General features: G+C 34.8%; 1 protein-coding gene across 1 annotated transcript in view; it reads right to left on the bottom strand.

Annotated features, from left to right (window-relative positions):
* Positions 1–3,586: 3,586 nt before the first annotated feature.
* Positions 3,587–11,653, bottom strand: part of LOC134675745 (nucleolar transcription factor 1-B-like) — a 56,065-nt gene continuing 47,998 nt past the window's right edge. Inside the window, exons 2-7 of the mRNA XM_063534055.1 lie at positions 7,256–7,270; positions 6,456–6,533; positions 5,895–5,951; positions 5,397–5,453; positions 5,044–5,124; positions 3,587–3,637 (exon numbers count right to left, since the gene is read on the bottom strand). Of these exons, the coding sequence (XP_063390125.1) occupies positions 3,587–3,637; positions 5,044–5,124; positions 5,397–5,453; positions 5,895–5,951; positions 6,456–6,533; positions 7,256–7,261 (330 nt within the window). The 5' untranslated portion in view covers positions 7,262–7,270. The remainder of the gene's footprint in view (positions 3,638–5,043; positions 5,125–5,396; positions 5,454–5,894; positions 5,952–6,455; positions 6,534–7,255; positions 7,271–11,653) is intronic.

Raw genomic sequence — 11,653 nt, 5'->3', positions numbered from 1 at the left:
AAATTAACAACAACAACAACAACAATTCAACAATGGGCGAGAGGTCGCAGGCCGAGAATAGTGGCGCTGTCTTGTGTCGGAGTCCAACTGCTGTATTCGACCAATGAGATACGTCAAATACTAGATATTGAAACGATATGGATTAGATATGTCAGTGTCAAACAAGTGTCAAAAGTGACGTTTTTGTTTGATCGTTTCTAGATCTATCAATTGACGTATCTTGAAGTTAGAATTGGGCCGCAAGTCTCATTTTGGGTCGCTAAGCCAACGGAGTAAGTGAGTAGTAAGTACAGCTTACGTAATCGGTTTTGGTCTAAAACCGATTGTGTACCTGAACTGGTTGATTTAAAAATACTGTTACCAGGATTTGAACCCGGGACCTCTTGCTTCGTAGTATTTTATTTTATATTTAGATTCAAATTTTATACTTCGTCTTTTTAGCATTAGAAAGAACTTGAAAGAAGGTAAGCGATCTTGACATGTCTTTTAATTGAAAAACGCTTTTTAAAAATCAATAACTATTACTTATGAAAGCAGAAGAATATAAATGATCGTATTAGATTCATAATTGTTACATATTTGCCGTAACTTATTTTAAAAATGTGTTTTTCAGTTAAAAGACACATCAAGATTGTTTACCTTATTAAATTTCTAATGCTAAAAATACTAGACTATAGTCACTTTTTCTTACAATTTTGCTAAAGCTGGATGTGTTTTTTAGGTTTTTGTATATTAAAGGGCATTTTTTTTTAAATCAAAATGTACAATATTCTGTTTTAAATCTGTACTTAAGCTCTTTTTACATACCTTGTAGTCCCTCGCCCGGAATGACTGAAAGAAATAATATTTTCATAACACGTAGTGAAGAGTTGATTTTTAAAATTACATTTTGTTAATAATTAAGTTAAAACAAACTTTTAATATTATTTTTAACAAACCATTTTCTAATGTCACGTATTGTGTGTTTATTAATTTATTACTTAAAATAATTTCTAAGACAAGACTTAATATTTCATTACCTTATCCGGAGGATGCTGCTGAAATAATTAAAATAAATAAATAATGCTATTTAAATTTACGTGCAAGAACACCAATTTAAAATGAAAACAAAAAATAAAGCACAGATTAGGTAAAGAGAAATAATATATGTTTTGATATTAAATATTAACTTTTTCATAATTGATAACTCACGTATGAGAAGGTGAGTGACTGTAACGGAAATAAATGAATGAGTATTAAATATTATCATTAAATCTACGAGTATATTGCGTTACAAACTTTTTAAACTACCATGGTTTAATTGGTTTTTAACATTAAAATTACTATTATCGTGCTAAAACTTATCTTGTATATTTGTTTTAATAAGATCTAGACATTTCAGCACTGCTACGCTACTACTATATTTTCATGAAGTTACTCATTAAAACAAAATACACATGATAAATATGTATTATAAATTTTTAAGAGTGATATATTAACTTCGTGCCGCCCACCATATAAAATTATAGCCAAGGAAGTTAGAATCTTGTTTTATTATCCATTGGGTTGAATTTAATTTGTTCGAAAAATTTACGATGCTACCTACTTTGTTTTTGAGTGTACATCCTAATGGACATTGGGTGGCACGAGGTTAAGTTTTTTAGTTATATAAGAGTTCACTCAAGTATGTACAAATAAAATTGTTTCTATTAAAATATACTATAATGTGTGTTATATCTACAAAAATACTTTTTAATATATCTTTTAAATTACTTAGCAAAGTTGACTGGTATTTAATTTTAAATTAAGTTAATAAGTAATTTTAAATATTTACCCCTAGGTTGTGGGTTCTCGTGTATCTCTGCAAGTAAAAATTATTGGCTTTTAAATTATTGTTTAACCCCGACTTAATACAAAAAATCTTAGAACGTTTATTTACAAAAGTGAAAATCTTTGCGTTACATATTATTTAGTCTTTGATTTTAAGAATAACTAGAAACTTATATTAAAAACTGCTTGACGCGCCTATTTAGGTATAATAAAAGAAAAATATTTACATAAACGTGAAAAAATACTTAAATAAGAAATGCTGTTTTCATTGTACTTACGTTGAACTTCTTTGATGCCGGGGACTGTTTGAAAAAAAAAATCATAAAAATCTTAGTATTTATACTTATATATTATGTATGTTATTGAGATACAAATAACAACAAAGATATCTTTGATGCTTCAAAGATAAATTTATGCTTTTGGTACTTACGTATTCTACTTTCAAAACCTGCAAGACATGAGAAAAATCAGTTAATGTTTACAACTAAGACAAAAAAATACTCTTATTGAAAAATAAAAATATTGGAAACACTTTGATTTGAATGATATTAAATAATCAAGATTGCCAATCGAATAAATTACTTACACCCTGGCCGTCGTATTTCTGAAAACAAAAATGATTAAATAAAACATTTATTATTACTAAATAAAATTTAATTAAATATATTATTGACTTCATGTATTTTTTTTGTTATCATATACATAAATTAAGAGTAAAAGTAATTTAAGTTGTATTTAACACGATGTATTGTTGATTTTAATTTAACAATTTGTTATATTTGAACTGGATACGACCTTGACGACCATTTTTGTGATTGGCGTTTCATTTACGACTTAAGGGGCCCACGGCCCACTAATTAGCCCGCCGGACGGTATCGGCCTGTCAGAAAAAAATTATGACAGTTCCGAACATCTGACACGCCGATGCCGTCCGGCGGACTGATATTGTTGTTGTTGTCGTTGTTGTTGTTGTTGTTGTTGTTGTTGTTGTTATTGTTGTTGTTGTTGGAATGGGCCCCTGTAGTTTATACTTCATTTCGCATGCACCAATCAGCGTGAGCGATATTCAAGGTCATATCAAAATAATTATTTGTTATATTTCTATCTGGCTCTAGGTACTTACATCATTGAGGTAGTCCAAATAAGACGAGAGTTCTGCTACGCGCTGGCTCGACTATAAATAAATGTAAATGCTTTATTATTATTCCTTATTTATATCCATATATAAAAGAAAGGCATGCAGACACAAGGTATGCAGGCATGTATAACTCAATCTGTCTGGATTAAGTAGAGTGGAGCAAAATTTAGGACATTTTGTACTAGGCTCAAGTACTTTCATAGCCCTGGGGGTAGGAAGAAGTGACAGTAACTGAAGGAATATCTCACGGGTCGCGGGCAGAGCCGCAGAAACAGCAACGAATGCCTATTTTGCATTAAAACTTTTATTAAAGCCAGAGTAAATAAAATTAATTACCTTGTGACTTCTCTGAAACGATAGAAACATATTGTAAAATTACCGGTTTTGGTTAACGTTGCAAGTTTGGCAAAAAATTTACTACGTGGTAATTTTACAATTATAGTGATACCCATTTTGTCACTTCTGGCATGTTTTATCGTACATGTGACTAGAATTGACCAGATTTTATTACAAAATTGAGTGTACGAGTATGTCAACATATTGGTAGAAAAACCGGTTAAGTACATACGTTTATGATAAACCGGTTTAAAATTTCAACTGTTCAATAAAATAATGTTAATATAATACTAGTCTTCATTTTCAATAATGACTTACTTGGACATTAGAGCTCGAACTGCTACTTGATCGTGACTAGAAAAATAAATAAGATTTTTTATTATTGATTATGAGAGCCGTTTTATTGTTATATCGAAAATCCTTTTTTGCTTGTTTTTGAATTATGGTTAAATGCAAGACTTAAAAGTTTTTTTTTAATTTCTTTCTTGACACAAGCTTTATCACGGACTGGACTTTTTTAAAGCTTGTAAATTAATCAGTAGGTACATAGATGAGATAGAGTAGGTAGGTCGCGGGAATCCGCTGGATGCGGGTGGCGCAAGACCTGTCGTTGTGGTACTCTTTAGGGGAGGCCTATGTTCAGCAGTGGACGCCTGTGATGATGATGATGACATAGATGATGTCGCAGATTACCTACTAGAAAAACGCATAGACCCGGAAATCTTCAACTAAATGGATCGAATTTTGGTCAAAATTGCAGGGAATCGAGATGGAGATGGAGATCCTGGAAAGCCTTTGTTGGATAGTGGAAGTGTTGCTGATATGATGAAAAAACCGGTTAATGTATTCAAGAATTGTTGCAGAACGGGTTTAATCAAACGAACAATGGCTGTGAAGAGATTTTAAGTTGTTGTGACATTGACACGACTTGCAGTGCATCTTGCATACACCAATAAGTGCGAGCGAGATGCCTGATGACACGACTCACGCGGCCCGATCAGAATTGGATTAGATATGTCAGTGTCAAAAGTGACGTTTCTTCAAACAAAAACGTCACTTTTGACATTGATATATCTTATCCACATCGTATCTAGACGTATCTTGAAGTTCGAATCGGGCAGGACATTATATTGATGAGGGCACAATAAAGGATTTGTCTCGTAAATGATAAGATAGTAAATTAATCATCATCTTCTTCCTCGCGTTGTTGCGGCATTTTGCCACGGCTCATGGGAGCCTGAGGTCCGCTTGGCAACTAATCCCAAGAATTGGCGTAGGCACTAGTTTTTACGAAAGCGACTGCCATCTGTGCATTCAACCCAGAGGGTAAATCAGGCCTTATTGGGATTAGTCCGGTTTCCTCACGATGTTTTCCTTTACCGAAAAGCGACTGGTAAATATCAAATGATATTTCGTACATAAGTTCCGAAAAACTTATTGGTACGAGCCGGGGTACGAACCCGCGACCAGATTGAAAGTCGCACGCTCTTACCGCTAGGCCACCAGCGCTCCTTATAGACAGTGTAAATTAACCTTTTCGACGCCGTGTCAAACAAAAAAACTGTCACTCAGACGCCACGTCACCGATGTGTCAAAACTGAAATTGAACTTTATGCATATGCACGTAGGTCTATGTTGCTCTTTGGACAGTGACCGATTAATCCGTCTTTGGCGTTGGACCTGCGGTGCTGATATATCGGTCATTGGCGTCCAAAAGGTTAATGTCTCGGGAAAATGTAGTAATAATACTGAAAACTTACTTCATAGGTTGAATTTTCATCGTCATCTTCTCTATCGCTATCAGATCGAGATCGTTTGTTGCTGCTGCTGCTTGATCGACTCTGTAAAATAGTAAGGCGTATCCAAACTAGTAAATTTTTCACCAATCTGATTAAATTGCCCGATCGAATCAGAACGTGCGGACGCAGACGCCAATTTGGTTCACCGAATTCAACCAACGATAATGACCGATATTACCTATAAAATGAGGTGCGGACGCAAGAATACCAATTTGTGACGCCAGTATTATTGTTTTGGGGTATTTTAATTAAATATCTAATTATAATAAATGACTTACTTCGTCGAAAATATAGCAATAATACTAAAAACTTACTTCATAGGTTGAATTTTCATCATCATCTTCTCGGTCGCTGTCAGACCTCGCGGATTTCTAAAAAAAATGATGCTTTGTGAAAAACGTGAAATTTTTCTCATACTAATTATATTTACCGGTTTTGATTCACTATTTCTCCGCTTGTAACTTTTATATTTTATTAAGTACGACACGATTTGTCGTCACGACACAGTGAAGGACCAAAATGTATAATGGCTCCTCTACACGATGGGCTAGCGCCGGCCACTCCAAGGGACGCAATCATGCGGTAGAATGAGATAGCAATATCACTTGCTCCCTCTAACGCATAAATGCGTCCCTTGGAATGGCCGGCGCTGGCCCATTGTGTAGAGGAGAAGATAAGATTGTATAGAATTGCCTCTATACTGTCGAGGACAGTAACGGTAAATCGTGGACGATATTGTCAACGATAGTATAAAAGCGACTACACATAATCTCATACACTTCGGTCATTAATGACATTAAACATATACTTACTTCGTAAGTCGAGTTGTCATCATCATCTTCTCGGTCGCTGTCTGACCTCGAGTATTTCTAAAAAAAATTTAGAATATGTGAAAAAAGAGAAATTAATTAAAAACCAAAATATTACTTTACTAACCCGTTAGCACTGGTTGACTAGCACGTTATCTTTTCGTGGATTAGCATAGTTATATTTTGGTTTTATTTAATATGGATTTCCGCAAAGTAATGCCTGATTCTATCCACTAAAGAGAAATCATGCGAAAAAAGGACGAACCAAGTTTATAAATATTACCTATAAATATTTATCACGCACGACACAATTTTTAACATAACCTTTTTCATTCCATTCCAGATATTATTTAGCAACTCGTAAGGTTGACGGATTTAAAATCAATAAATAACAAAAGGTAATGGCTCCTTCACACGATGGGCCAGCGCCGGCCACTCCAAGGGACGCAGCCATGTGGTAGAATTAGATAGCAATATCACTTGCTCCCTCTAACGTATAAATGCGTCCCTTAGACTGGCCGGCGCTGGCCCATCGTGTAGAGGAGCCATAAAACATATACTTACTTCGTAAGTCGAGTTATCATCATCATCATCCTCCCTGTCGCTTGATACGCTCGAAAGACTCCGCGAACTAAATAATGGGATCTACCAAAATAATATTAGATTTGTATAATACAATTTTCACATGCTATTTTTTCCTCCGGCCCTAACTATGCCAATTTGTACTTAAGACGAAAGGAGACTATTATTTCTCCATACAAGCGTAGTTCCAATTTTCCTCTCTAGATATTAACATTATAGAAAATATTTATTACACAATTTCAGATAAATTAACCACAGCTTTTTGTATTTTTTTTCGATTTTTATTTATTATTCGAGTTAGGAGCATTTAAAAATGTATATGTAATTATTTTTCGCTCTTAACTTTTATGTGTATAGCTATGGTTAAAATACATGTAATCGTGTTAAAACATTTAAAAAAAAATTCTAGAGAGACGAATGGGGACTTTGTTTGTATGGAGAAGCTATCTTCTACCGTCCTCTTAAGAATCTTGTAAGGCTAATGGCCAGTGGCGTAGCTAGCATGGGTGGCACCCGGTGCGGAAATTGTGGGTGTCACCCCAAAATTCAATCAAAATTGTAAAATATATTTAAAAAGAGTAGTTGTATTTTTTTTAATAGCTCAGGATTTACTCCATCGCTTTAATTTTACGAATTTTTATAGGTGGCACTACTGATGTTCACGGTCGGGTGTCACCCCTAAATGGGTGACACCCGGGGCGGACCGCCCCCGCCGCCCCCCCTAGCTACGCCACTGCTAATGGCAGATACGCAATAAACAATAATTAATCGGTGAAAGTATTTACCATACTACGGCGCTGAAAATTATATTATACGATTGTTTAGTAAAAAAAATTAAAATAATAATAACAAAACTGATTATAAAAAAAGATAAACTGATGATAAAGCTGCTAGAATAAATAAAAGAGATAAATAAAATAGGGCTTGAATAAAAGCTAAAATATTTAGAATAAATCTACAATGGGATACTTAGATCCGTACAATAATGGAGAAAATATGACAGTTGTAAATGATGACACTGTACGGTATGGCGTCGTTTAGGTACTTGGATTGATTGTCACATGCTATTTAGAGTCGGACCAAATAAAGTCTGCAGCGGATTTGATAGCCCGCGCAGTGCAAGTGTCATTTATACGTCATGATTTCATAGAAGTTTGACGTTTAAAATAACACTTTCACTGCGTGGGCTATCAAATCCGCTGCAGACTATTCTTGGTCTGACTTTAAAAACCTAAAGACAGCATAATGAACAGGGAACCGGGGAACCGGGTATGGCCTGTAACACGACCAAATAATTAAAACATACATTGTACTCCTCAAACGACGACACTTTTGTTCAACAACTTTTAAAAATTATGAAGTATGTAGACTCCCTATGTTTCATACAAAATAAATATTATCTTCAATGGACGCCATTCGCCACGTCATATCATTGTGATTGACGTTGCTTGTCACGCCTTAAACATAACAAAGTTCGCAATACATTGCGTCTTAGAATAAACTTTAACGTGCATTAAAAAGCAAACCACAAGTTATTTTTAAAAGTCGCTGGACAAATGTTGGTCAGTATGAGGAGTACAGCGCACAGTGTAATTTTTTGCTCATATTACAAGCCACACCCGGTGCACGACGCCATCTACTTTATCCGTCAAATTTACGGCAACGTTACTTTATGTTTTTGCATTAATTAGTTACGAAACATAACTCACACTATCAGGTTGGTTGTGGCTATGCTAAAACGAAATAGAATGGATTTTATTAATAATCTTACTGATGATGATGATTAAAATGCTATTACATATATCAAATTTTGATGTAGGTAATGTCATGTTCTAATAACATTACTAGTTCTTCTACACTGAGTTTCCACTGACTTGGCACTCTTGGCTGCCAAAAGTGACTACAAAGTAGGTATAGCTGCACCTTATTTGGTGTAACACCTTTTTTATTTGTTTTTGCCTGAAGAATCAAAAACTGACGCCCTTTTGCATAGAAAAAGCCATCGTTGGATGACTGGCTTTTGGGTATATAGGGTCCAAATATCATCAAGATTTACTGGTTAAAACCTGTGTAGACGTTTTAAACATGTATAGTTCGTTTTTTTTAGCATTAGAAATAAGGTAAACAATCTTGATGTGTCTTTTAATTGAAAAACACATTTTAAAAATAAGTTACGGCAAATATGTAACAATTAAGAATCTAATACGATAATTTATATTCTTCTGCTTTTATAAATAATAGTTTTTGATTTTTAAAAAGCGTTTTTCAATTAAAAGACATGTCAAGATCGCTTACCTTCTTGCAACTTCTTTCTAATGCTAAAAAAACGAACTATAGCACTTAGCGTGCAAACTTAAATGGATTTTAGTTTGTGATAATGTTAAGTTATTACCGGGTTATTGTCGTTATCATCTGGCTTAGGCTAGAAAAAAAAGGATTTATTTAGTTTATGGTGTAGAAACTTTCACAACAAATCATTCCTATGGATTTGACTTAAGGTTATAAGAATGACCAAAATTTCAAGTTGTAACTTTTTTATTTGTTAAGTATGGGCTTTATTAAATTTCCATATTTTCATTATATACATATTTCTATTTTCGTTATGAAGTATAAAATAACTAAAAAAATAAAACAACTCCAAGACGTTACTAATAAAAATTAAAAACCGGTTAAGTAGCGGAACGCACATCCCTAGCAAAAACCGATAAAAATCTTACCGCCGGCAGCGCCAGTGCCACAGCTAGCAACACGGAGAAGATGATGCACTTCATATTGCACGATCTGTGTCTGTATTCCGTGCCACAGCTTATATAGTCAGCGGGTCCGAGTGTGAAATTGGGTATAATTTGATAGCGTGTGCGGAATCGTGGATTAGTCAAGCCGGTGGTTTGGAAGAGGGGTTCCGTTGATCTGATTATAGTTCGATAATGGGATATTATATATTTAGATATATTGTATAGGTAATTATGTTTTGGTTTAACTAGGTGACTATAGTGACGATACCGTCACTATAGTCACGGTCAGTCCGACAAAAAATTGTAGAAAATTAGTGTGGGCGCCACTTCCTACGTAACTGTCACATTTTTGACGTAAAATGCTTAAACATGGCAACAATTTAGTATGGGATTTTTAGTTCCTTTTTATTTAATTTCTACTATTTTATGTCACACTATATCTATACATCCCTAGCTAACATCTCTTGAAAGAAGGGTAGGAACTTTAAAATACATACATACTTTGTAAAATAATAATTCTTCGTAGTACAGAAGTCTCACTGTCTAACAAAGCAAAATTTGGACTATAATCGTATACCCTCCATATTGGACTCATACCAGATTTTCTATCAGCTCTATAGGGTTGTCCAAACATTTTAAGAACCCTAATTAATGTAATGTCAACGATAATTTCCAAATGAGTAATTTCTTTTAAATTTCAATTTCAATTAATAAGTCGATAATCTGAAAGGCCATGCTAGATCAATTATCAGAACATCAACCTTATAATTGCTTTCGTAAATTCAATTAAAGACATTATGTCAAACAAGTTTTTCGCTTGGTTTTTTTTGTTTGACATCATTTTCAAGATTTCTACATAAAATCAGGAAATAATAATCATTTTCCTCGCGTTATCCTGGCATTTTGTCACGGCTCATGAGCCTGAGGTCCGTTTGACAATTAATCCCAAGTATTCCATTGACGTAGGCACCAGTTGTTACGAAAGCAACTGCCATCTGACCTTCCAACCCAGAGGGGAAACTAGGCATTATTGGGATTAATCCGGTTTCCTCACGATTTTTTCCTTCACCGAAAAGCGACTGGTATCAAATGATATTTATCAGTTGCTCACGTAGTACTGCCACGCGGCACCATTTTCACAAGTTCGTATCGTATTAAAAAATCAAGTTAATATTTCAAATCTGAACATGCCTTCTGCCGTATTCGAACTTACACAAGAGACGACACGTGCTAGATCCATTGTAGATAAGTTATACTTTAGATATCAACTAGTCCTCTTTTGCAATTTGCAGCGCAATTCGGACAACCAATGTCACTTTTACGTTAGATAGAGTAAGATATTCTATTAGATGTGAATTGGATCTCTAAGTCATATCCTGTGGAAATCGTTCAAGAGTATCTCCAGAATCGCGCAAATGTCAAATTTGACAGATTAGATCTTAAACATATCGTTATCGTATCTTGGTGATGTCTAAAAGATATCTAATAGATGTCTATTTCAAAATCCGAATCGGGCCCCTTCTTACTCTTCACTCTTGACCTCGCTACGCTACGTGCGTAGACTGTGCTACGCCGCGACGCTACGACGGAGGTCATTGCCCTTTCTCTTATCTTTTATGAGTATTGCTTTTGTCTATATAGCTTTGTGTAGCTTTGTGTGTGTAATGAGTATTGGATGTACACATGTACAGAGTAAATGGGACTGTGAATACACAAACACACACACGGAACATAAAATGGAAATTAATGAAAATGATTTTCACACATTATTGACCAAGCCTTAAGGATTTGATTTGATTAAAAGTCCGCCGGACGGTATCGGCCTGTCAGATAGATCAAAATTTTGACAGTTCCGAACAACTGACAGGCCGATACCATCCGGTGGACTGTTAATCAGTGGGTCCCTTTAGGGAAGGTTTTCGTTTCAGGTTAGGTAAAAAACACTTTATGTTCGGATGTTCTCTACATGTGGTATTTCTAAACCGATATACGTGAAATTAATAATTATATAGGTTTTTTGTCGATTCAGCTTCTGGTTTTTTTTCAAAATGGCGGAGCTATGGATATATATGGATGGTCTACAGCTCACAGAGTCACCAGTGATAGTTTTTTAGCGTTCCGTAACCCGGATCCTATTACTAAGACACCATTGTCCGTCTGTCCGTCTGTCTGTCTACCCGTCTGTCTGTCCGTCATCAGGCTGTATCTCATAAACCGTGATAGCAACAATAGAAATTTTCGCAGATGATGTATTTCTGTTGCCGCTATAAAAAGCAATACTAAAAAATACGGAACCCTCGGTGGGCGAGTCCGACTTGCACTTGCCCGGTTTTTTTATTTATCTCCAATTAAGAAGGACTTAAGTCAATTTTTTTTATGCGGTAGACTAAAATGACATTTCATACTATGAAATGTTATTTTATGTTCATACTATGAAATGTCATT

This window comes from Cydia fagiglandana, chromosome 23 (genome assembly GCF_963556715.1).
Source record: "Cydia fagiglandana chromosome 23, ilCydFagi1.1, whole genome shotgun sequence".
NCBI lineage: Eukaryota > Metazoa > Arthropoda > Insecta > Lepidoptera > Tortricidae > Cydia > Cydia fagiglandana.
The sequence above is the reverse complement of the archived record's forward strand: the minus strand, read 5'-3'. Positions and strand labels throughout refer to the sequence as shown.